We start from the raw sequence: 25,377 nt of genomic DNA on the forward strand, positions 1-25,377 counted from the left end.
ATACAAATGCAATTTGTGTGATCAAATTGTATAAAAACACGAGTACAGTCCAGGATTTGTGGCTCACACTTATAATCCTAGCTACTCAGGAGGCTGAAATCTGAGGATCAAGGTTCAGACCAGCTTGAGCACGAAAGTCTGTGAGACTCTTATTTCCAGTTAACCACCAGAAAACCCAAAAGTGGAGTTATGAATCAGAGCGTTATTAGTCTTTAGCAAAAGAGCTCAGGAACAGCACCCTGGCCCTGAGTTCAAGCTCTGTGATCAGCAGCAGCAACAACAACAAAAAAAGATTACCATCATGTGTTCATTGCAGCACTATTTACCATAGCAAAGATATGGAACCAACCCAGAAGCCCTTCAGTTGATGAGTGGATCAACAAGATGTGGTATTTGTACACAATGGAATTCTATGCTGCTGTCAGAAAGAACAACATCACCCCATTTGTAAGGAAATGGAAAGCCTTAGAAAAAATCATATTAAGTGAAGTAAGCCAGACTCTAAGGAACATAGGCTCAATGGTTTCCCTCATTTGTCATACTCAGTTGAAACCTTGGGCTCTCCTAGCAGAGATTTACAATAGAACAAAACCTAGATACATAAGGCCGTATAGTATGATGCTAAATGAAATGACCTCTAGGATATAGAAACAAAAGCCATATAATGAGTGATTGTTGTCCTTAATGTACTATGTTATGTCTCATCTCTTTTGTTGTCCCTTGGTTATCTCATATGGTTACAGTATTTTACCTTGTTATCTGATATATTATATATATATATGTTTATATATATGTTTATTTGGTTATTTGAAATTGGATAGGGAAGGGGGGAAAACAAGATGGCATGCCTATATCTATGTCTCTAAGACACTTGATTTCTATGCCCACCACTCCATGTCCTATTCTCCATCTTATTCTGTCACCCTGAAGACATCTACATGAGAATCACCTCAGTCTCTGAGAATGGAGCCTGGAAATCTGCATTCTAGTTAGTATGTGTCCCCAAGGTGATTCCAATGCACATGGAAATCTGACAACTAGTGCCTTACAGGGCATTTTAAGAAAGTTGGGACCTGGTTAATGAACATTAGAAGTTGCAGATTTATATTTCTAATCTCCCAAGATAAGCAAACCAGTTTTCTTTTGCAATAGGATTGATCTCCCTATGTTGCCCAGGCTGGCCTCATAAGAGTCACAGGAATGAATTATAGGGCCCAACGTTTGCATCTCTAACAAATTGGGTGCAGTAATTAGTCCTTAGAAGAAAATAAAAATATGTAGGCGGTGATTTATATGTATAACCTCATCTTTGTGGGAGGCAAAGCTAAGAGGAACACAATCCAAGAGAAGTGTGGTGTGTGGAGGGTAAGGGGTATACAAAATCCATTCTGAAGCAGAAAGGGCTAGGTATGGCCTAAAATGGTAAAAACACTACAAGAGGAAGCTTGAGACTCTGAGTTTAAACCTCAGCACTAAATACACACAAAAAAGGCAGAGCCTAATTTTAAATACATAATTTTAAAATACATATCAACAACTTAATCTTAAAACAGAAAATCTTTTCACAAAATTGGGGAGGGAGTTTTCAAAGTGGTTTTCAAATTATGATTTGTAATACAAGTTTTCCCTCTGCTGGCAAGATCTAGATTGCAAATTCTTTACTCTGGGAAGAGCATGTGCTTTTTATTTTTTTTAAGTAGTACATATTAATTAATGTAGTAATGGATAGGGTATGATATTATCAGGCAGGCATATGATACTTTGATGACACCCCCATTCCTTCCTTAAAGAGCACTTTTTCTCACAAGGCACACCTGCTTAATTTTTTTGGACATTAAAGTCATCATATGTAGCTCAGTTTTGGTCATAATAGCTCATTCCTATGGTTAGAATTTGTCTGTGCAGAGAGTGTGCTGGCTTCTGCTTGGTAGAAAAGAATAAATGCTTCTACTTAATAATTTCTTTAAAAACACCAATGCTATCAGGTGCTGGTAGTTCATGCCTGTAATCCTAGCTACTCAGAAGGCTAAGATCTGAAGCCAGCCAGGCAGGACTAAACTCCAATTAACCACCAAAAAAGCTGAAAGTGGAACTGCAGCTCAAGTGGTGAAACTTGGGGCACCAAACACTTAGGGACAGCACCCGGGCCCTGAGTTCAAGTCATAGGACTGGAACCCAAATAAATCATACAGTGTGTGAAATGATAAATCACAAATGCCTTTTAGAAACATCTCTGAGGATGGACAAATATTAAGATATTCCCTCTGAGGTACAAAAAAATATCTTTGACTTGGCTAGGTAGCACTTGTCCATAATCCAAGCCTGACAAAAATTGAAGACAATATGAGTTCCAAGCAACCTTGACATATATGTCTTTATATATGTGTGTGTATATATATCCATTTCTCTCCATATATATGTGTATATATATATATAAACACATATCTCAAGAGAGTTGTCTGTGGGTTGGGAAGGTGGCTTAATGGTAGAGTGCTTGTCTAGCATTCACAAAGCCCTGGGTTCAATTCCTTAGTTCCATAAACAGAAAAGGCCAAAAAGTGACACTATAACTCAACTGGTAGAGATTTTGAACACAAGAAAATCAGGGACAGTTCCCAGGCCCTGAGTTCAAGTCCCAAGACTGTCAGTAAAAACATATTTTAAAATTGTCCTAACTTCTGAGAGAAATACATAATGACCCTTATGAAGGTGAGATGTCAGAATTTGATAAATGTTTACAATTTTCCTATAATTCCAAGTGTATACCTTGAGTATTAACATTTGATTTTTAATTTAAAACATCTGAAATAACTTTATTCAAAGTAACTATTTTATTGCCGAACATCTTAAGTATCCAATCATTTATTTCATTTGTTTCAAATATAAAATTAGTATGTAAGAAATATTGGGCTTTGAGACTGTCACATGCCTATAATCGAAGCGCTCAGTTCAAATACAGCTTGGGCTGGCCTTACATAAACAGGACCAGGAATGTAGCTTACTGACAGGGTGTTTGTCTATCTCAGCCAATGTCATGGTTTTGATCTATAGCATCAAAAACTTGGTTCCAAGGTCTAAAAAAGACTTTCCTATATTTCTATGCTTATTTTTTATGTGTTGACATCAGCTCTAGATCACAAGAATGAGGTTACGTTCTGATGGTTTATAATGGAAAAGAATGGCTTGCTGCAAAGCTGAGCACATGGACCATGAAAAAGACATGCTCCCTCACAGAATCATGATGATGGACTGCATAAGTTTCAGGTTCACTTTTGAAATCACAAGAATCATCTTTAAAAACTCAAGTGAACTCCAAAACACACCCCAAATAAAAGCAGATGTATGTAAGGATCGAGGTAAAGAAAGGAAGAAGAGCTGGACATATAAGTAAGAAAGCAAGCTTCAACTTTTTCATATTGTTGTAACAGAGACCTAAGACTGGGCAACTTATAAAGAACATATTCATTTCATTTCTTATAATTCCAGAGTCTGGGAAGTTTAAGGTCATGTAGCAGGATGGTGGTAAGAGATGTCTTGCTGTAGCATAACATAACAGGAAGAATCCCTTAGTAAAAGAGGACACACAAGGGAAAGAATGAGACTGGCTTGACCTACAATCAGAAACCAGCAATAGCAGCATGAATCCATTTGCAAGGGCAGAGCTTCATGAACCAATCACTTCAGAAATTTCACCTCTCAACTCTGTCACGTGGGGGACTGTTTCCACCACGTGAACACTGGGGAATATGTCCAAACCATAGCAGAAGCTTCTGAGGTGACTTTAACTCTCACCAAGCACATGCAAGTGCAGGAGAGATATTGAGCATGCAAAAACCATCTGTTGATTCCCATAATTGTAAGAGGCAATAATAAAATGGTTTTAAGACATCAAATGTTATAGATACTTAGTATTCAGTACATACCTGCACCAGTGATGAACCAAGGATTCATAAAGACACAGTTATGATAGTACAAAAGCAATTAAATGAGTGCGCTGGTTGTCAGTCAAGTAGCAGAAATGATAGAGTAGAAGTTCTAGAGTGAATAAGCTGAGGGGTTGCACAGAGATGAAGAAATGGAGATGTTAGAGGTGGCACAGCAATTTGGGATAAAATTGAACACAAATACAATAGGAATGGGAGACTGCAAAAGGCAAAAGCAAAGATAGCTTGGAGAAAGGCCAAGGGCATGAATGGAACTTCCCTATATAGGTATTGAAAACACCAGAAATGATTGAAATAGAGGTAAAAGAGGGGGAAAAAAGAAAAAGGAAAGTAAAGTGGTAAACCAGATGCTGGAGTTACCAACAAAACACAAAGCATGAATAGCCAAATGCTGGTATATAATAATACTCAATCTGATGTCATAAACTTATTTTTTAAAAAACTCTGATGTTTCAGAAAGAGGGGATACATTGTTTGGAAGCAGTGATCCAGAGATGAGCAGAACAACTACCCCATCACTAGATCTGAGACAGACTGAGAATAGAAATCATCTCAATAGCACTGTACTTCTAGGGAGAATGTGCAAAGTGACTATGGTTCAAGGATCCTACTACAAACACAAAGGCAAAAAACAAAAAAAGCAAAAGAACAGGTTAAAACCGGGTTTAGAATGGGTATTTGAAAACTATGGCATTTCAGGATAGGGAGACTGGTCTTCGGAGATCTGGAAAGGCCACAGATCTCTGTCCCCTGGACACATTAGCCAGTTCTGGAACTGGAATGAGAACTGAGCTGGATCCAGAGAGAGGAACTCTACCAAGGGAAAGCTTCCCTCATATGTAATAATTAGTACACATCTTGGATTCTCCTGTCAGAGGATCACAATAGCTCAGAAGCTATGTTCATTTGTCCATATAGGATGAGGCTAAATGAAATGAACTCCAGGATATAGAAACAAGAGGCTTACCTTTGTGCTTGTTGTTCTTAATGTACTATGTGAAGTTATTTCTTTTCTCTTTTTTCCCCTTATGGTTAATCTCATGTAGTTACTGTATCTGACTTTGTTACCTGGTATATTGTATATACATTTATTTCTTTATTTAAAATAGGAAAGGGAATGGGGAAAACAAGATGATTGGGAGGGGTTAGGAGGGGGGAAAGTGGGACAAAAACATGAGAAGGGGCATCAGTGTTCAAGAAGCAATGTACCCACTACCTGACAAATGTAACTGTAACCTCTCTATGTAACCTCTCTATGTTACCTGATAGTAAAATACAATAAAAAAAATAAAAGAAAAAAAGAAAGGAGCTGGCTCTTGGTGGTGCATGGAGCTGACATGACAGACTAGAAATATGAGCTAAAGTATGGCCACTTTCTCCCAGAAGACATCTGTTGGAGTCCGGAAGTGAGCAGGTATGGCAGGAAGCTGGACAGCTGAGTAATGACTAAAAGGTAGAGCAAGTCACAGCCACAGGAAGAGCTAGTCATGTTAACTTAAACCCTCAACCTCTGATAGAATGTAAAGCTGGAGCTAGGGAAGAAAACTGAATAGCTAAGCTCAAAAACTTGTGACGGCTGGACATCACCTGTATATGGTAATTTAAAAATGTGTGACAGGAAAAACAATCATTTGCAGTTTTTCAGAATGAGGAGACTTGGAGATTTGCTTGATCTTAAGCATAGAGGAGTTTTGCCCCCCCCCAAAATGGGACCAGTCAAATATGGACTGCAGTGTAGCCTCAACCCAGTTCATTTCAGCCCACTTAGTGATCACTGGCTCTTCATTCTGTAGAACGGAAATCCAGGTGCCAGTGTCTCACCTCTGTAATCCTAGCTACTCAGAAGGCTGAGACCTGGAGGAGGAAAGTTTGAAGATAGTTGAGGCATAAAAGTCCTAGAGAGTCTATCTCCAGAATAAAGGGCAAAAAGCTGGAAGCATGTGGATAGATGCTTGAGGACAAACCAAATAAGCAAGCCAAACAAGTTCAAGGAACTGAGTTCAGACTACTAAGGGAGGAAAGAAAAGAAAAGGGAAGAGAGGGAGGAAGGGAAGGAAGATGAGAAAAGAAAGGAGGGAGGAAAAAAGGGAAAGAAGGAATATATTATGTGAAGTATCTACTTATGTTTTTATACAATATGCAATAAAATCACTTTACTGTGATATATTCAGAAATAAGAAAAGTAATCAACAATTATAAAAATAAACAATCTAGGTAATCTACATACTTAAGGTATGGAGTAATGACTCAAAATAATAACACAGAAAACTAAGAAAAGGTAACAAAATGAATGAAAAGATGAATTATTTTACTTGCTGGAATGTATTTAAAAGAATCAATGAGGGTTGGGATATAGCTGAATAGCAAAGTGCTTGCCTAGCAAGTGCAATATCCTGGGTTCCAGCCCCAGTACCAAAAAAAAGAATAGCCAAAAAAAAATCAATGAGCACTATAAGATACATTATCTAAAATTAAAATGGAATGGACAATAGCATAAAACAGAAGTAGTAAATGGAAAAGAAAACAGGAACAGAGCAAAAGAGGTATGCAAAACAAAGTTTGTTCATTTTAATTTAAAAAGGCATATTCATTCCCAGAGGAGAAATAATTGGGAAAAAGCAATGTTTCAAAAATGACTCATTCTAAATCAATCAAGAGTCAGCTTAGTGAGCCATGCAAGAGTAGCATTTTTAAAAATCAGACTGCACTGAAGAACTATGCAGGGAACTAATACTGTAAATGAAAAAAAGGATTTACTTATGACACATACGTGAAGTTCAGAAAAGGCTAAACAACAAAATTTGATGAAGGACTGTTTACTTATCAAAATTTTCAGGAGATGGATTTCTAAGTATTTCACCTTTATTTTTATTTTTAAGTGGTACTGGAGTTTGAACTCAAGGCCTGTAAGACAAGCATGCTACCACTTGGATCACACCTTCCATCCTAGGAGATGGATGTTAGAAGAATTTAAGTCCTGGGAAAGTGAGTCACATAGATAAGGGATATTGGGCAGAATGAAAGTCACTTTAATAGTCTTTCTTAGAGGGAGGGAATAATAAATGAGAAGGGAATGTGAAGTCTGAAAAACTGTTCTCTTGCACCTTCTGGATATGCGGTAACAAAAATGGCCTCAGGATAAAATCTTAAGCAAAGTACACTCCTATTTCACGTTTTCATAAATACTTCTAAATTACCATTCAAAAAGTAGAAGGGTTATACTAAATCATCCTCCCAATTGAATAGGAAAGTTAATCCCCCCATCTGGACTCTCTTTCTGTGCATAGATCTATGATCTCTCCTCACTCTCTATATCCCCAGCCCCCTTCACACACACACACACACACACACACACACACCATATGGTGAGCAACTTATGTCAGAAACACAAATAGAAACCCTGATTTCTTTCCACAGTGACAGGCTTTATTGCACTACAACATATCCACAAGCTGCATAAATTTCACTGGCATGCATTCTCCAATGACTACTAAAGTCACTTGATAGGCCATAGGCAACACAGGTTCTTTTTGTTCCAATTGTAATTACACATATTACCTCTCAGATCACAAATTACCTTTTATAAAATATGCTAGGTAATGCTAAGAGTTAAAGAGGTTGTATAGTTCAGAAAAGCTGCCCAGGAGGCCCAAACAGACAGCTAATAGACATGGAGAAAATAAAATCTCTATAGGAGATAAGAACTTTCACAAACTCCAGTTGTTCAAGGCACAGAGCTGTCAAAAGCAGGTCTGGCATCGGGCTGTTTCCAGTGTCACTTTGAAGTGGACGGCGTTAAACCCACTGCTTTATGAAATGAAGGTGCTCAAGGATATGAACCTAAACTTGCTGTTCTGTCCATACCCAGCAAGTCCTTCTCAAACTACCACAAGCTTCTCTGCTTCCTCCCCAAACCTACAAAGCCTACAGTTCATTTTTCTCCTCCTCGCCTCTGGTTAAGCTGGCAAGGCTGATTGTGAAGCTTCTTTCCTGCAGAACCCCTTCAGGTCCTTATCTCAGGCAATCTGGGCTCACTTCACCTGATTAAGACACTGTGTGTGCGTGTGTGTGTGTGTGTGTGTGTGTGTGTGTGTGTGTGTGTGTGTAAGGGGGGGGAGAAAGGGAGGGAGGGAGGGAGGGAGGGAGAGGGAGAGGCACATACCAGTGTTTCAACTCGGCCTCACACCTGCTAGGCTGTGGCTCCAACGCTTGGCAGCCTTATTCCTCGCGAGGTCAGCATCTAAAACTTTTCCTCCAGGGCTGACCTCAAACCCCACGCTCTGCTCCCAGCCTCCCACCCTCATCCCCTCCCGTCCACACCTTCAAAGCTGGAGTCCGGGCTTTCCGTCCCGGGCCGGTCTCCCTGGTATGTCACCACGCGCCTTCCATTCGGCCACCACCCCTCCTCGGTCTCCCACGGACTGCATCTTCGGCCCACACTCCCGGGGTGACCCCAGTCTGACTGCGCCCTTCCCGCTGCTCTTCCCCCTCCTCGGCTCCTTCTCTGGCTCCCGCCCCACCTCTTCCCCGCTCTCGACCGCGAGGCTCCAGTACCTCGCAGACCTGAGGAATGTAGTTGTTCTTAAAGTAGTTCCTGAGCCTGGGGTGGGCAGTGCGCAGCGAAGCCATGGGCAGAGGCCGGCTGAGCTCAGGCACTTGGCCTGCTGACAGCCCTGGCGCGGCCGCGAGCCGAAGACTGGCCGCTTCGGGGAGTTGCGTAGCAACCGTGGGGCGGGGCGACTACGAGCGCGGGGCTCCAGAACCAGGGGACGGGGCGGGGCGGGGACGGGGGCGGGGCGAGGGCGGGGCTGGCCTCCTGCGGCGGCGCAGATCAAGCACGGGGAGGGCGGAGTGGGAGAGCTGGCCTGCGCTCGCGCGGTCCACCCTTCAGCTTCGGCCCTCCCAGCCTCCCGCGGGGCCCCTCCGCTCCGGGGCCCGTAGCAGCAGCATGGGCGCCGCGCGGGACGCGGGCTGGGTGGCGGTGGGCCTGGTCCTGGGCGCCGGCGCCTGCTGCTGCATCTACTGGCTGACGCAGGGCTCGCGGCGAGGCGGCCGGGGACGTCGGCCGCGCCCTTCGCGATCGGCAGGTGAGGCGGGGCGGGCGAGGCTGCCCGGCCGGTGGACAGGGACGGGCCCCCGAGGCCGCCCCGGGGCTGCGCGGGGCTCGGCGGCTCCTCGGCGCTCGCCGTGGATTGACGGCCGCGCGGGAGGCGGGCGCCGGCGGGCGGCTGCGGTCCCGAGCCCCCACCCTGCGTCGGGGAGATCGCCCAGGGCCTTCTGCCTGCGCGTGGCGTGGGCGCGGGGCCCAGGCCGCTTCTCAGAGGCTGCGGACGGCCTCGCTGCGGCGCTCGCGTGGGCCTTTGTGTTGCCTGAGGGGAGTCGGAGATTGTGGGCGGGCTGCGGGGTGGGGCGGGGCTGGAGCCGAGGGTGGAACCCCGCGCGTGCCTGCCAGGTGAAGGGGTGCGGCGGGGGCGGTTCTGCCGCAGTCTACCCGGCCTCCCAAAGGAGACACCTTGACCCTCCCGGGGCCCAGCGCACCCCTCTCCCTGCCTCCCTCTCCCTCTCCCTCCCAGGGGCTAACATATCCCTCTCTCTCCTCTCTCAATCCCTTTCTCCCTCCCCTTCCTCTCTTCACCTCTCCCTCTCCCAGTCTCCCTCCTTCCCTTCCCTCTTTCCCTCTCCTTCTCTCCCCCTCCTGAACCATTGTCTGCAAGATACCCACCCCTCACAACAGACAAGTCCAATAGATCTGCCCCAATGATTGGCATATTCAAAATTCTAAAGGAAGCTTAGAAAAATAAAAATGAAGTCAGCCATCCTGCCTTCTGCAAAGGTAGAGAAACGTAGAGCACCAGTTTTATTACTGAATAAGCCAGGATCACAGGAAATGGATGTGCAAAACAAATTTCTGATTTTTGTGTGGGTTGGCAGATGCAACCCAAGTAAATGGTAAAATGGCTTTACATAACAGAGGACTCGACAGCACCTTTTGTTTTTTTATTTATTTTTTATTTTTTGATATTTTTATTGTAATTAATAAAAGGGTTACATGAGATTTGCCAGATAGAAGGTGCATTAATTCACATACATTGATACCCTTTCACATATCTTGGTCCCCATAACCCTCCTCCCAGCGCCTTTTGTTATAGATTGCACTTCTCAAATTTGCTGGCAATTGAGGTGTTTATGTCAGCTAATTGCCTTTATTCATAGGAATGATAAGACAGCTCTATGATAAGTACATTTAAAGCATGGAAGCAGGTACCTAGACTATGATCCCACAGATCTGAGTCCGATTCTTTATCTTCACATTTGAGATATTGCTTACAAGTCCTTGAGAAAGGCATTCATTCTTGGATTATAAAACTGATTTTTTAAATTACATTTACATCAAAGGACTAAAATTTTTATAACACAAGTTTGCTGAAGAAATATTTTAAGAGGAGGAGGAAAGGTTCTTCCCTCATTGTCACATGGGAAAAACATTTTAAATATGTGTTTGGCTGTAATCCCAGCTCTCCAGGAGGCTGAGATTTGAAGATTGCTGTTGGAAGCAAGCCTGGGAAAGCCAAGTTCAGGAAAGTCTTACCTCCAATTAACCAGCAAAAGCTAGAGGTGGAACTGTGGCTCAAGTGGTAGGTTAGGTAAAAAAGCTAAGGGGTAGGACCCAAGCCCTGTGTTCAAGCCCCAGTGCTAGGACATGCAAACACACACAATCTAAAGTCTATCCTTATAAAACTTAATTTTTTGCCTTTCTGTGAGACCAAAAGAAAATAATCTGTGAGTCAGAGATACTTCTGTACAAGTAATTGGGGAGATGGCCCAGACCTAAATGTCTTCTAGTGTGGACTCAGCTTAAGTTGATGTTAATAAAAGCAAATTAAAAGTAGAAAAAAGTTGATCCATTGATTTTTTTAAAGACAATTGACTGTACACATTTTATTTACAGTTTTGTACACTGTCTTAATAAAGGAGCCGCTTCTCTACTTGAGCCATTTTTAACCAAAGCAAAATAACCTAAGTAATACAAAGTGTTAAAATACAGCATAAAGGTACAAAAACAGACATACTAATTCTAGTTAGGAATGTAATTATGATGTTACATTTTTTTAGAATCCACAATTATGTTTAGGAAATCACATAAACATAGATCACTGATTTGAATAAAATGCATAAACTTGAAGCAAAGCTTTGTAGTTACAAAAAACAAGTTACCAAAGAATGCACAAAATTAATGTTTATTCCACCTTTGTGTCATATTCCTGAATCCTTCACCAATGTTACATGAGGAAAAAACAAAAGCAAAACAAATGAAAAACTGAAATCAGAATCACTAATGTTATCAAGTAGGGAAACAAATAAATTAAAATCTAGCAGCCGTCAGCAAGAGTACAGCAAAGATAATGCTGTAAAAAGAAACAAAGAAAATTGCTAGAAAACTGTATGCATCATATTCTTTCAAACCAGCAAAATATGCTCCTGCATAAAAATGAAACATAAATAGAATTTTTTTCCTATAAAGGTATAGAAATGCAAGTTCTTTTTTAATATTGTGGATGGGCAAATGTGTTTGTAATGGTAATTTTACTAGGCTTTTACAGAGTGAGCCAGGAACACATTTATAGATTCTGGGGATGACGTGTACTGTAATTCTTTGATTGGTATAGTGGACACTCTAGCAAAAGTTAAAAAAAAATGAACACAGAAGTACAAGATAAAGGCAAATGAGACTTCTCTTATATCTTAGTAACATTTAGATGGAATCAAATTTAAATGCAGTCCACTCTGCTTTGATGAGGCTTTGGTTCAGCTCCCAGTCTCGATTGCTTGATGCAGTCTCCTATGAGAACACTCAGAAGGTGTCTTCTTAAACAACAAACCTATTTTTAGTGGTGGAGCCGCTCTTAGTAGCTGTGTCTTCATGGGACTGATAACCAATCACTATCTTTGGAGGCAGTCCTAACCTTTCCTTGTATACCCTCCCTATGTGTGTAACAGCCTCTCTGTTTTCACATTCAGTAGTCCATATTGCTATCTTATCGCCTTTAGCTCTAACGTTAACAACAGCTCCACATACATCATCACTGTAGTCATCGAAAGATTCTCCAATAAGGCACAGCAGCGTCTCTAGCCAAAAGCAATCGAGGTCACTTCTTCTCTGCTGTTTGTTCAATGTAATTAGCCATCGTCCTCCCCGTTTGTTTTTCTCATCTTCCCACATAGGCTCAATACCATCCTTAAAAAGTGAGTAGTCACATCCAGGCATTAAATTACTAGACAACTGGATATGGTTGTACAGAGCCCAAAAGTCTTCAACAGTATCAAACTTAGAGATCAGTCGAAGGTTTGCTTGCCAAGTTTTGCTTTTATCATTCTTAAAAAACCATAGCGCCCATCTGTTCTGTAGAGGATGTTTAATATAGTGTTCTGGGTTAGCAACCTCCTGATTAGATTCTGTTTTCTCCTCTTCTGTAGGTGGAGGATTAGGAGTAGGAGTGGTTTCCGGTTCCACAGTTGCCATCTTAGATCGATCTGATCGCACTATTCATTGATTTTTAATGGCTTTTACTTATTTTCTTATGCAGAAGGTGTAACCAATATTTCCTGTGGTAATATCCCAAATGCTGAACAAATTAAAAAACTCCTTTACCTGCTTAAGTCAACGGAAGATCCTGTACTCCTTGAAAAAGCTTTAGCCACTCTGGGTAACAATACATCCTTTCGGCTGACCAAGTAAGTACTTTCATTCAGCAAACAAGCTCCCTATATTTTTACACTAGTAGTATGAACTTAACTGCTTAGAATTTCTCTCATTCTATATAAATCAGCTGCATTACTGTACTTCCTTCTTTGGGAGGTCAGTATAATCCCATAAAAATCTTGAAATTTGGGACTCTTCAAGTGACCCTCTGTTCCTTAATGCTGTATCACCCATCTGTGTATCTCACACCTTCTTCATGTTCTTATGAGGCGAGTCCTGCAACAGATCCTTTTCTGTATCCAGAAATGTGTTGGCCACTGATTAATTATTGCCTTCAGGAATAGGGGTGGGGGACTGGACCCTCAAACAAAACAGTGTCGTGACTCCAAGTGGCATCATTTGGTGATTTTCAGCTTGGAAACACTCCTTGGATGACCTAGGTCAAGGTACCAAGCAGATGCCACTCATTGCTGGCCTGGGAGAGGCTTGAGTCATGGTGCTATTGAGGGACTACTTCATCCCTTCTCTGCCTTTCCATCAAATAGCTCCTGCAGGCCCATATCTGATTCTGTTGACCAATGGGAAGTGAGAGTATTGCACTAGCAACACTTTCTTGCTGAGGTCTTAAGGTGCTGTTGTATATGCTCTTTACTTACTATTTTCACATGTAAATAAAAAGGCTTAATTTCAAGGATGCCCTTGTCAGGATATGTGTACACACAAACACATACATCAAGGGTTGTATAAAATCTTCATTTTTTTTTGTTATTATGCTTTCTTTCCCTGTTGTTTTTAAGTTTCCAATCCTTATTAAGTTTGCTCTTTCCAGCCTCATGAGTCTATATTAAAATCAACCTGTGTATCATTGTTCTCTCAAGTACAAACAAAAATCTAACTGTGATATTTGCTACAGTTTCCCTAGATTGTTACAGGATAGGGAAATAATGTAAGATTATGGTCCCTGCCCTCAACTTTAGGCAAGGCTTCCTTTACATTTGAAAAGGATCCCAGATCCCCATGAGTTAGAAAATTCCCATGATTCTCAGTAGGGCGATGAGTTTGGGTTATATTTCTCCTGAAATACCTTTTACCTCTTCTGTCATGCTCTGAAGGGGCCTAAGGGGACTTGCAGGACATCAGCAATTTGTCCCTTAGACTTTCTTTTTCAGGACGGGTTTCTAAACTGAAGACTAGTGTACTCTTCTCAGGAAATGCTCCCATAGTGGATAAAAAGAAGTGGTTATACTAATCCAGACAGTGCAGAGAGTTTACCTTTTGGTAAAAAGATAAAAAAAGATTAATTTAAAAAAGTTCAAACAAACGGGGGAAAACAAGAGGAGGGGTGGGAGAGGAGGGAAGGGAAATGGGGACCACGACATGTGAAAGGGTATCAATGTGTGGGAAATAAGGCACCATTTATCTGGCAAATACCATGTAACCCTTCTATTAATTACAATAAAAATATATTAAAAAAAAGTTCAAACACATGGTTGAGGGCAGATAAAATGTATTCTGAGATATGAGCCAAAAAGCCAAACACCAGGCAAAAGACAACTGACTCAAATACAATCGAAGTATTTCGAGAACCTCAGAATATTGCAGGAACATTCAAAGCTGATGATGCTCTTTCTCAAATATTAGCTTGTCAATCAGGCCTCATCCAGACCCTGGCTATTGGGGCCACTTCGCTTTTCTCCTGCCCCAACATGCACTCGGCCGGTATCCTATTTGGTTCTTATCTTCTACAATACCCCATGTGTTACCCATTTCTCTTACACTATGACTAGTATGCAAGCTTTACGAGGGCATCAGTTTGTCTGACAAATATTTGCAAATGCGGCTGAGGGCCTTGCTCTGTGATAGAACACAGGCTTAGCATGTGCAAGGCTTGGGTTTAAAATCCCTAGCACACACAAAACAGATAAATGAATAAATCTCATCTATGTAACACTTAGAGCAAAGCACTAGCATGTTGTAATAATTTTTATTGTTAGTTTTATTGATATTATTGCTAGAAAATTTTCTGGAAAATCTTGACACTGACATAGTTTGCTGTTCTTTATGACATTCTGTGTTGATGACTTTTTAAAATGTTATTTATTTTTATTGTAAAGGTGATGCACAGTGGGGTTACAGTTATATAGGTAGTAAGTACATTTCATTTTAAACATCTATCACTTCTTCCATCCACTTCTCCTAGTTTTTCCCCCAACCCCTTTCCCCACATAGTTCATGTTCAACATAGTATCTAGTAAGTATCACTACTACATTTGTTCACCCTTTGGCTTATAATTTCTGTACTCTGCTTTTCCCTCTCCAAAACAGATAAACTTACATACAAGACAAAATACAGAACATGCTTGGACATGATCAACCAAACAGGACCCTAAACATTCACAGTGTGACACCAAAGGAGGATATTCTTAGGAGAGGATCACTATAGGCTCCATAGCTGTGTGCATATGATCATAGAAAAGGGTGTTAGCAAAATGAACTCCAAGAAATGGAAACTAGATTTTTTTATTATTTTGCCTTTTTTGTTTTGTGTTTTTTCCCTCCTTTGTCACTGTTTTTGATTCTATTGTTGTGATGCCTTTGCCTTTCAATTTCCAGCTCTTTTGTCTACTTTTCCTCATCCTGTATTCCTTCTTTTTTCCTTGTATCTTTCTTTTTCTTCCTTGTCTTTTTTTCTTCCTTTTCGTTTTCCTGTCCATTGCTGGATCAGTGCTGTGCTTTGTGTCTGTGTAGATAGGCAATGACCACAGTAGCTCTCACCTATGTCTTCCAGTGAGGGCTACAAGTACAAATCTGTGAACTAAATGGAGAGTGGATACTGGGGCAATAGGGAAGCTCACAATAGGGTGAGACCCCTTGCTTTCTCCCATGTCAATTGTACTTTGCTATGTTTAGAGCAGCTTTGAAGAGAGCAGAGCCTAAGACTGTGATTCACAACAAAGATAAAACACAACACATTGGGCTTAATCTTAGAGTAACTAGGCTTAACATTAATTCAGGCATATTTTTATCTGCATATGACTTTGAGAAAAGAATAAACTTGCTCTTTTTAGTTTCTCTTTTTTTTCCTGAATCATGTTTGAGTTTTTAAAGTGTTATTATTTCTTTGTTTACAGTATTAAGAATGACTGTATGGCCAGGAGTTTGGCCTAGTGGTAGAGTGCTTGCCTAGCATGCACAAAGACTCAGGTTTGATTCCACAGTACCATAGAAAAGGCTGGAAATGGTGCTGTGGCTCAAGTGGTAAAGCTCTAGCCTTGAGAAAGCCCAAGAACAGTACTCAGGCCCTGAGCTCAAGCCCCAGACCTGGAAAAAAAAATATTTTTTTCCCTAAACTTTAGTCTTAACTTCCCATATGAACATATCAAATCTTTTATTCTTTGGTCTTATGTTACCATGTTTCTGAGACTTTTAGCAAGTATCTTGTGTGCCGTGTTGACAGGGGAGGAAAAGAAGTAAAGGCATTGGTTTTTTTAATATACCTTAACCAATTTCTCAGAAGCTTACTTTATTATCAGGGGTCTACTTGAATTCCGATTAATCTAAATTATTTCCCCATTGAAACTACATCGAAGAGCTGAGCATTATTAGAGAGAAATCAAGCAAAATTGTGATGAAAAATCCCAAATGGACATCCCCCAATCTGCCAAGTAGGCATGCCTATCTATTCATTTGTTGTCTGAGATGTCTTACTTTAATATTTTGAACTTTATTTTGTACTTTAATCATTTTTTAAAATTTATTTCTTAGTGTTTTCAAGTAGTTGTACAAAGGAGTTATCAACAAAGCTATTTGTGAATACAACACATTTCACCCCTTTCAACATTCTTGAGATGTCATTTTTTTCACATCCTGTTAGGTCTCTCTTGATGACATTGTCTTAGAAATATTTAAAATAATTAGGTAAGACTGGCCTGGATCTGCTCATACATCCTCTCCCTTCTGTCCTTTTATGATGGAAAAATTATCCTCAGCGTCCCTTTATGTGTACTTGTACCATTCCTGTGATGCAGGAGAGCAGGCTTCTATGCTTCAAATGACAGTATTTATCATATGCCCCCATGCATTGTGCCACAGCTAGGTCTTTCTCTCCTTTGAAATTTCTGTCTTGGGTATCATGCACTTGATCTTTTCTCTGCTTGGAATAGTGGTTAAGAAAATACAGATAAAAATACTATCATCCCTTTAAACTTTCTATGACTATTCTGACTCAAAGAGCCTTCTTTATTACTAGTGGTGCTATAACGAAGTACCACATACAGAATGTCTGCCTGGATTGGACACCTGCCTGGCTTGATTGCAGCTACTTCATAGATGTGGCCAAGAGACACACATGCCACCCTTTTCATTTCTCCTCCAACAGTTTTTGAGGCTCCAGAAGACAGTGAAAAAACGAAGTTTTCCCAGATTTCAGAAGTTTTGGATCACTTGTCCTCAGCAATGGAAATGTGCCAAGTTGGTGTGGTAACCTAGGCGAAGGGTATTTATGAATAGTGGTAAGATTTTGAATTATTTCTCATATATACTGTTTTATTTTTTGTTTCCACACTAATTCTTTTATTTTTATGTCAAACTTGAAGGTCAAGGAAAGGTCTTTTCATTTGCTATTTTGTAGGGGCTAGATCTAACCATACTTCCTGGGGACCCATTCTATGTAGAGAACAGCTGGCAATGCCTTGTCCCAGTCTATGGTGTTTGCTGTCGGATTGTCTGAACCACACTTCTGTGTGGTTCTTCTGTAAAGTACTGTTACTATGGCCAACAAAGTTTCTACTCAATTTAATAAATAAGTTTCTCCCACAATTTAATGTACTTGGTCCTTAACTTTTCTTGTGACTTAAGGCCCATTCTCACTGTAAATTTATTTGTATTTGTTTGTGCTTAGGTTAGGACTCAATACTCCTGGAAAAGTAGAAACTCATAGTAACCCCATGTAAAGATTCCAGTGGTGTTTAGAGAAGTCCATTGCTAGATGAGGTTATATATGTGTTATGTTCTCTTCTTCAGAGGTTTTCTTTCTGGGGTTATTTCAAGCAAATAAGGAACCATTTTTTGTAATGTGTTTTATTCCCTGGTGTCTTTGGCCTCATCAGGTCAGATGAATTCTGCAAATAGGTCATGGTAATACTGCATTCTTTTGGTTAGATATTTTATTAGAGGTTGCATTAGTTAGTGCATTGGCCCAAAAGTATAATTCCATGAGAACCCTGTGGAAACAAGGTTCTTAGAATTGTGGCCTCATTTTAGGACCCCATTCTGTAGCTCAAATCACAGCATCCAACATGTAATGAGGGTCATACTAACCTAAGCCTAGTTGTGGTATCAAAGTATTACTTTTGCCTCCCCACTTAATTGCCTTATTGGCAGGATGGTCTCTGTGTAAGAAGTCTTCAACTTGTGGTGGTGCAGACAAAGTACAGTTGTCACATTTGTAGGTATGGCCAGGGCTTCTTGAGTTTAGTGGATGTTGTTTTCTAAGGACCCACATAGTTTACTCTTATACCTTGTGCTATATAAGTTTAAAAATGGCCTGTTTCTGGCCTAGGATTAGACTGTTTGGTGTTTATTTGGATACCTTGGCAGCTAGAAAAGTCATTGCTTATCGATCTGAACCTTTTAGTGCCAACTTATAACTTTGTTGCGCAAGTTCTTTCACATATAGCAATAAGACTGTTGTGCCTAATTACAAAGAATGCAAGTCTAGCTAGATTTTAACTAAATACACTGAATTTTTAGAATGTGGTCCTATGATTTTCCAACAACATTGTGCTCTTGCTTATATATTGGGCATGTGACATGAGATGTAAATTATAATTGAAGCTTTCATCCACATGAAAAAAGAGAGAGACTATGATATACAAACCCTTAGCCTAATTTTAATTATGTTTTAAAAACTAAGTGCCGGTGATTATATGTAGAGATTCCCTTCTTGAATATTCGTTTGTTAAACATGTCATTTGAAATATGATGTAAAAATCAATGTTAATAAATTCTTTAATAAAAAAAAGAGAGAGTGAATGTTGGGCTGTGATTGTGGCTTAGTAGTAGAGTCCCTGCCTAGCATTCATTAAGCCCTGGGTTCAATCCCTCAGTATCACATAAACAGAAAAAGCCAGTAGTAGTGCTGTGACTCAAGTGGTAAAGTGTTAGCCTTCAGCAAAAGAAGCTCAGGGATAGTGCTCAGCCCTGAGTTAAAGCCCCAGGACTGGCAAGAAAGAAAGAAAGAAAAGAAAGGAAGAAAGGAAGGAAGGAAGAAAGGAAGGAAAGAAGGAAGGAAGGAAAGCAGTGTCCTTTCAATTCAATGTACCATTCACCCACAATTTCCTCTCACAGTAGGTAAGGGTAGATGGTTTACAAACAACTGAATGAGTATCCTGAACCTTCTCCCTTATGGCCTACAAAAGCTGTGCAAAGCTATCTTTTCCATCTAGGACTTTTATCTGATGTATTATAGGTGTGAAACCAACAAATGAGCCTAAACAACTGCTCTTTAAGCCTGACTTTCATTTGTGCAGTCCTGTCTAACTTAGTTATCTTTTTCAGAACCTGTCAGAAACACCTTTGTTCCTTGCTGAAAAAATTCACTATCCAGAAACTTTTAGATGTCTCCATGGGAACCAACACTTGGTGAGCACACAAGTCTGATCAAGATGTACCCTGTATCTGCCCATTCCAGCCCACGCCTAGCTTCTACAACACCCACCTTTAAAAGACAGCTGATGACTGCGATGGTTATACAGGCTCAGAGGGGCCAAGATGTTTTGTTTTATCCTCCCCCCCTGCTCCCTACCCTATCTTCTCTTGGAAAATGAATAAAGCTTTTCTTTCTTTGCTTTGCCTATGACTCTTAGTGCAACTGCTAAAGTCCCTAGACTTAACACTTCAGATGGTGCAGGTGGATAGACACCTCTCTCACTACTAAGTGCTCCAGTTGTTGGGATGAACATCTCCAAAATCCTGCAGTAAATCCTCTATTTCCTATATTTATCTTTGTGAGAACATGTTCCTGGGTATATTCTTGGCCTTAAGACATATGACCCTAAAATGGCATGTGCTATTCTCTAGGTAAGTCATGAGATGTCACACCCTCTCTCCAGACCACTCAGACATGGAGTCAACGTTTTTTTGTGATTTTTGATTTCAGGAGCTAATGTCATTGAGTTTTTCCAAGGGGAGATGCCTCATCTGAACCCTGAAATCAGAGTGCCCTATTCCATTTCCCCTCCCCTCTTGTCCTTTAAATGGTCATTGTGAGAAACACACATTTAGCCAATAATGACTCTTCTTGAGTGTTTTTTAAAAACTAGAAGTTAGGCTTGACTGACGCATACTGAAAGGCCTAGACCACCTACTGTAATATGCTTGTCCAGAATACAAACTGGGTGACCAAGTGGTGTGGCCTAAGTGTGGCCTTCTCAATGTAACTGTTTCACTCTTGGGAAATTGTTAGAAGTCCCTTACATTCTAAACTCTATGCCTCTGTCCATGTGTTTAGATTGCCACTGTTCTGGTTGAATGTTCCTTTTTATTCTTCATGACTGCATCTCCACAGGGGGAATCCTGATGACTTCAGTTTAGATGCTGCTCCAGGATAATGACCCTCAAAACCTTCCTCTCATCAGAGTCTTCTTTCATGCTGTCTGTTACCCTCCTTTCTAAGTTCTTTTGCTCCTTTCCTTAAAGGATCTCCTTTTCTTTATATCCACCTTTTAACCTGTAGCCCCACTAGAATCTCAAGATCCTGCTTTAAAAAGTCTCTCTCTTCCCATCACTTTGTGTCCCCTTCCCTCTCCCAAAACTTCACCTTGGTTGCCCCCCCTCCCCCCCTTCCTCCCTCTCCCCTCCCAGAGCAGAAAAAGCTCAGCGACTGGACCCAGGTCCTGTGTTTCTAGAACCATGTGCCCAGGGACCAGAACAAGAAAAAAATTGAAGAAATTAGACACCAGAAGGTGGAAACCTCTCCCATATTGCTGATTTGACAAGAGTTAATTCTAGGAAACATCAAAAGATAATTTAAAATTTCAATGACATACACAAAGGATACCAATGTTATTCTTGAAACAGTCTTTAAATTGTAGAAGCTGAGGTGCAGGGAGGAATCCCCCATCACTGAACTGTATGCAATACTTGCCACTAACTGCAGGTCTGAGGCCACCTTGCCTTTATCTATCTCTGGGCTCACAACAGTGCAGTGTATCTGTAATATAATTGCTTTCATCTTTTCCTGCTGTGAAGTGTTTCTCTTTCATCTGCTGAGTGTGTGTCTTGGTAAAATAGGTCCATTCTGGTCTTTTTTTTTTTTAAATACTCAGCAGGCTGAGAAGTTAGCTCAGTGGCATTGTATTTTCCTTTTGTTTGTCCCAGGAGTGGGGCTTGAACCCATAAAGTCTTCTTCTTTTGACTTTGGTTGCTGAAGACTGGCACTAGTTATTTGAACCACTTCTCCAGTTCCAGTCATTTTGCAGAATACTTGGAGATGGGTGCATTCAAACTTTCTGCTTGCTCTGCCTTTTAAGCTCAGTCCTCAGATCCATCTCCCAAGTAGCCAGATTTACAAGTGCAAGCGACCCCTACACACACTCCCAGCACCTGTTTTTCCTAGCCCTGTTGTATTTCTTGGAGAGCTAAAGACTCTTAACTTCCTTCTTCTGGAAAGATTGTTAGTTGAAAGGCTGTAGCTCAGTAAAGCCACTGAGTTGTGAGCACACTTAGGTCTCTGTTCCTGTTTCCATAGTATTACAGATTTCCAGGCAGAGTTAAAATAGCCATGTCTACCTAATAGACTCTGGTCCTCCAAATCAGGACAAAAATAACGGGATGCTGGTAGCTCACACTTATAACTACTCAGGAACCTAAGATCTAAGAAGAATGGAGTCAGACCTGGAGTCAGACTTTTATCTGGAAATAGCCATCAATAAAGCCAAAAGTGGTAGAATACTTGCCTTTAGAAAACAAGCTGAAAGACAGCATACATGCCCTGGATCCAAACTCCAGGGCTTGCACAAAAGAAAAACAAAAAATCAAACATAAAACAGAACAAAAGTGCCAGGCTACATTGCTGTTCTGAAGACAGCTCCTATGTTGGAGAAACACTGTTAATTGCTTGCTGATGATGGACATTATAGGGTCACCTTGTCCTTTCCTTTGTGTTTAGACCTCAGGATTTAGCACTTCCTGTTCTTAAAGGGTTAACTACTGCTTGAGCTCCTCCTTCCTCCAGCCTGTGTGGGGATAATATTGGAGAAATGACTTGTGTGCTGGTTCTCTTGAATGTCAGTCCTCCAAGGACACAGTCCTCTGAACAGTTAAGACTACTAACCAGACTGCTGCCTCCATTACACTCGAACTAACTCCGAATCAAACATTAGTACTCAGGGCTAAAATGGATCATCTTCCAGAAATAACAGTTTATTAAGTTTGTGAGAAACCATAGGAACAATATAAGAAACTGTATCCCATAAAGAAAAAGAAAAGCCTGTGAAGTGTGGGAATGTTCAAGATAGGAACAGAGGGACACATGTCTCCAAACATGTTCAGGCTGCATAGCATGTCTTCAAAGCTAGTAGCATGGTGATGGTTTTCCTGCCTCTCCACTGGAGCTGCAGGGAGGAAACTCAGGGAGTGAATTACATAGAACAACCTCTGACAGGTCACCATTCCTTCCTGCAGAACTCTATCCCTTTACACATCCCTGCACCTCCCCTTTACCCTCCTTTCTTTTAACCTTCCCACCCCACCCCCTCACCCCCTCCTCCCCCTCTCAGACAGGTAATGATGTGCTAAAAGGATTTCTTTGAAGTATAGACAAAACATAGAGCACAGCTTAGTGCTTACTTACTCATTTCCAGGCTGTCAGTGCTGTTCTCCATGCACAGGACGAAGCACATTCTTTGGGCTTCTCTTAATGAGGCAGGCAGCAGCAGCACATTTTTCTAAAATAACTGGCAATATTCTTTTTGAGGCGCTCCCAGCCCCTGCCTCTTTCATTGGCTGGGGTGGACGTTTCTGCAGCTGCAGACCCCAGGGGAGGAGGGGGGCTGCCCTCCATCTCTGCCTCTGTGCCCCTGGTGGACATCTCTACTGCTGGTGATTCTGAGGCCAGCTTGCTGCTCTCCTGGGTCTCCCCTGGGCCCTTCCAGCTGGGATCAGACGCTTCTGGACCTGGAACAGCCGAGCTGAGGTCCCTCTCCCTCTGTGCACCCCATGTCCATGTATTATGGAGGATGCAGGGGAGAGAATCAGCCCTGCTGCTCACCTGCCTCTCCTGCTCAGGGGCGGGGCAGGGCAGTTCACTGGAATGGCACGTGGGGAGATACACTGCTGCTGCTGGTACACTTGCTGGAGCAAGGAGAGACTTCCTGCCCTCAGTCTTCCCCCGCGGGCCCGTTTTGCTGGGGTTCCAGAGGAGGCAGGGGAGGCACACAGACCTGGCTCTCCTCCTGCCACTCTCCTCCTCCTCTTGCTGCTGCTGCTCAGCAGGCAGGCATGTAGCAGGGTGGCAGTCAGGAGCACTGGCTCTCTTGAAGGGCACATGTCGGTAGGACGGGTGTGCAGGGGAGGGGCAAGGAGGAGGCCCGGGAAGCGGCTGCCTCACCAGGCGCCTCAGGTCCTGGCTCTGGTCTTGTTGATGGTACAGCATACGGTAGGTAGCCATGGCACCGTTAAAAGTCCTGCCAGACAGGCCTGCCCGCACCTCCCCTGGGTCAAATCCCAGGTAACATGACATGATCTGCAGGATGGCAGGGTCTGGCCGGTCCAGGACCACCTGGCTGGGGCTGGGTGAGGCTGCCTCAGTTTGCCTGAGCCAGGGGTGATGCATAACTTGCCACACCGACGGTCTCTTCTTGGGATCAGCCGTCATCAGATAGGCCAAAATGCCTTTGAGTTCCGGGGAAAAGCGTGTTCGGAGTTTAAACCTCCCCTCCAGGACCTGTCTTCTGAGCACGACCCACGACCTCCCGTCGTAGGGCAGGTGGCCCATCACCATGTAGTAGAGCAGCACGCCCAGGCTCCACACGTCCACCTTGGGGCCCTGGTAGCCCTCCTGCTTGAACAGCTCAGGGGCCCAGTAGGCCAGCGTCCCGCACTCCCTGGTCAGCTGCTCCCCGGGAGAGAAGCGCGCACTCAGCCCGAAGTCGCACAGCTTGGCTGCGCCCTTGCCGTCCAGCAGGACGTTCTCGGCCTTGAGGTCCCTGTGCACAATGCCGTGGTCGTGGCAGTACTGCACCGCCCTCAGGATCTGCCCAAACAAAGGCCTGGCCGCCGCCTCCTCCAGCCTGTCCACCTTCTGCAGGTGGTCCACCAGGTCGCCTCCGTCCAGGTACTCCATCACCAGGTACACCCGCTCCTCCGTGTCCACCACCTCGTACAGCCTGACGATGTTCGGGTGCTCCACACTCCCCAGGAGCTCCAGCTCCGTGGCAAAGAAGGGGCTCTCCCTCTTGTCCAGGGCCTTCACGGCCACCAGGGTGTCGGTGAGCAGGTGCTCGGCCAGCTGGACCCGGGCGAAGCCCCCCTCCCGGAGCGTCCTCAGCACCCGGTAGCCAGCCCTGAGGAGCTCCTGGTCTGAGGACCTGGCCCTGCGGCCCCGCCGGGACCTCGCCTGTCTAAGCTTGCTGATCATCCGCGCAGCACCCTAGCCACGCTGTCTAGGAGAAAACCAACCGACAAATCAAGAAAATGAAACTGAATGTAATCAAATATGACAGGGCAGAACCAAAAAGAATGAAACGGAACAAAGGAGAATAAAGATAGAATGAAATACAATGGAAAATGAAATAATATAATAAAATGTAAACTGATAAAACCCTAATAAACACCAAACTGCAAATATATAAAAAATGAATAACTACTATCTAATCAATATATATAATCTAATATGTAGGAAAATAGAAGAAATAATAATAAATGAACAAAATGCCTAAATGCTCTCTAATTTAAAACAAGGTAAAAGAAAAAAGAAACCAAAATGTAAAACGAATGAAAAAATAAGCAAATAAGTAAAATAAAAGGAAAAGTAAAATAAAGTAAAAAATGAAAATTAAAGAAAATGAAATAAATAATAAAAAAAAGGCAAAAAAAAAAAACCCAAAGTCCAAAAGTCAAAGCCAAATCACAATCCAAATTCACAAACCAGAAAATCAAAGCCAAATCACTAAACCAAATCTACAAACCCATCGAATCACCACCCAACAAACCACCTGAACTCCACCCTCCCAACTAGCTATGAGAGTCCACCTGACACCACCCAATATATATATACAGACATATTGTTACCTCACAGTGTCGTCTGTGACGTCAGCGCCACCAAGGGCCCCACTCCATCTGGGCAATGCCCCCTGTGTTCAGCTCAGTTCTTGGTCTTCAGGACACTTCTTTGATGCATGTTTCTGGACTGGGCCTTGCACTCTGTCACTTAGCTTTTACACTCAAAGCTGGTGTTCTACCAATTGGGCCACAGACAAATTCTATCTTCTTGGTGATTCGTGGGAGATTCTAAGCTCAGGAATTTCCAGTCCAAGTTGCCTTTGTATTGGCATCCTCACATGTCAGCTTCCTACTTAGCTAGGATGACAGGCCTTATTAGCCTTATGCTTGCAATATACTCTGAGTTAATCATAAGTACAAGTTTTCTTAGGTGGCCATATAGACTGAGATTCAATTTTTCTATTGATTGTGATCAAGTCAGAGTGTGGATGCTCATATCTATAACCCTGG

The 25,377-nt window shown here is 42.2% G+C and overlaps 3 protein-coding genes and 1 pseudogene across 5 annotated transcripts in view; 1 reads left to right on the forward strand and 3 right to left on the reverse strand.

The window, feature by feature from the left end:
• Positions 1-8,633, reverse strand: part of Fbxl13 (F-box and leucine rich repeat protein 13) — a 129,644-nt gene extending 121,011 nt beyond the window's left edge. For 2 of the 3 annotated variants that reach the window (XM_090332924.1, XM_090332921.1), the window contains exon 1: positions 8,499-8,633. In XM_090332924.1, the coding sequence (XP_090189050.1) occupies positions 8,499-8,573 (75 nt within the window). In that variant the 5' untranslated portion in view covers positions 8,574-8,633. The remainder of the gene's footprint in view (positions 1-8,498) is intronic. The other variant, XM_090332922.1, reaches the window with a different exon arrangement.
• On the forward strand, positions 8,572-19,492 carry LOC150063242 (uncharacterized). The gene is made up of 4 exons (XM_090332224.1): positions 8,572-9,031; positions 12,530-12,677; positions 17,024-17,156; positions 19,204-19,492. The coding sequence occupies exons 1-3, from the start codon at positions 8,572-8,574 to the stop codon at positions 17,028-17,030; spliced, it is 615 nt and encodes a 204-aa protein (XP_090188350.1). The 3' UTR covers positions 17,031-17,156; positions 19,204-19,492.
• LOC150063243 (eukaryotic translation initiation factor 4E pseudogene) lies at positions 11,218-12,480 on the reverse strand (annotated as a pseudogene).
• Positions 19,493-22,094: 2,602 nt separating the features above from the next.
• LOC150063244 (sperm motility kinase 4A-like) lies at positions 22,095-24,737 on the reverse strand. Its single transcript, XM_090332328.1, has 2 exons — positions 22,499-24,737; positions 22,095-22,259 (listed from the first exon to the last, which is right to left on the reverse strand). Exon 1 carries the CDS (start codon positions 24,281-24,283, stop codon positions 22,562-22,564), a length of 1,722 nt encoding a protein of 573 aa, XP_090188454.1. The 5' UTR covers positions 24,284-24,737; the 3' UTR covers positions 22,095-22,259; positions 22,499-22,561.
• Positions 24,738-25,377: the final 640 nt, after the last annotated feature.

Source organism: Megascapheus bottae, chromosome 5 (genome assembly GCF_031878675.1).
Source record: "Megascapheus bottae isolate mThoBot1 chromosome 5, mThoBot2.hap1, whole genome shotgun sequence".
In the NCBI taxonomy this organism is placed as follows: Eukaryota; Metazoa; Chordata; class Mammalia; order Rodentia; family Geomyidae; genus Megascapheus; species Megascapheus bottae.

What these genes read in the sequence shown, in the direction of transcription:
- LOC150063244 (XM_090332328.1), bottom strand. Translation starts at nt 24,283, where the DNA reads ATGATCAGCAAGCTTAGACAGGCGAGGTCCCGGCGGGGCCGCAGGGCC.
- LOC150063242 (XM_090332224.1), top strand. Translation starts at nt 8,572, where the DNA reads ATGGGCAGAGGCCGGCTGAGCTCAGGCACTTGGCCTGCTGACAGCCCT. An exon ending in GCGCCCTTCGCGATCGGCAG is followed by an intron (nt 9,032 to 12,529) that starts GTGAGGCGGGGC and finishes TTTCTTATGCAG; the next exon opens with AAGGTGTAACCAATATTTCC.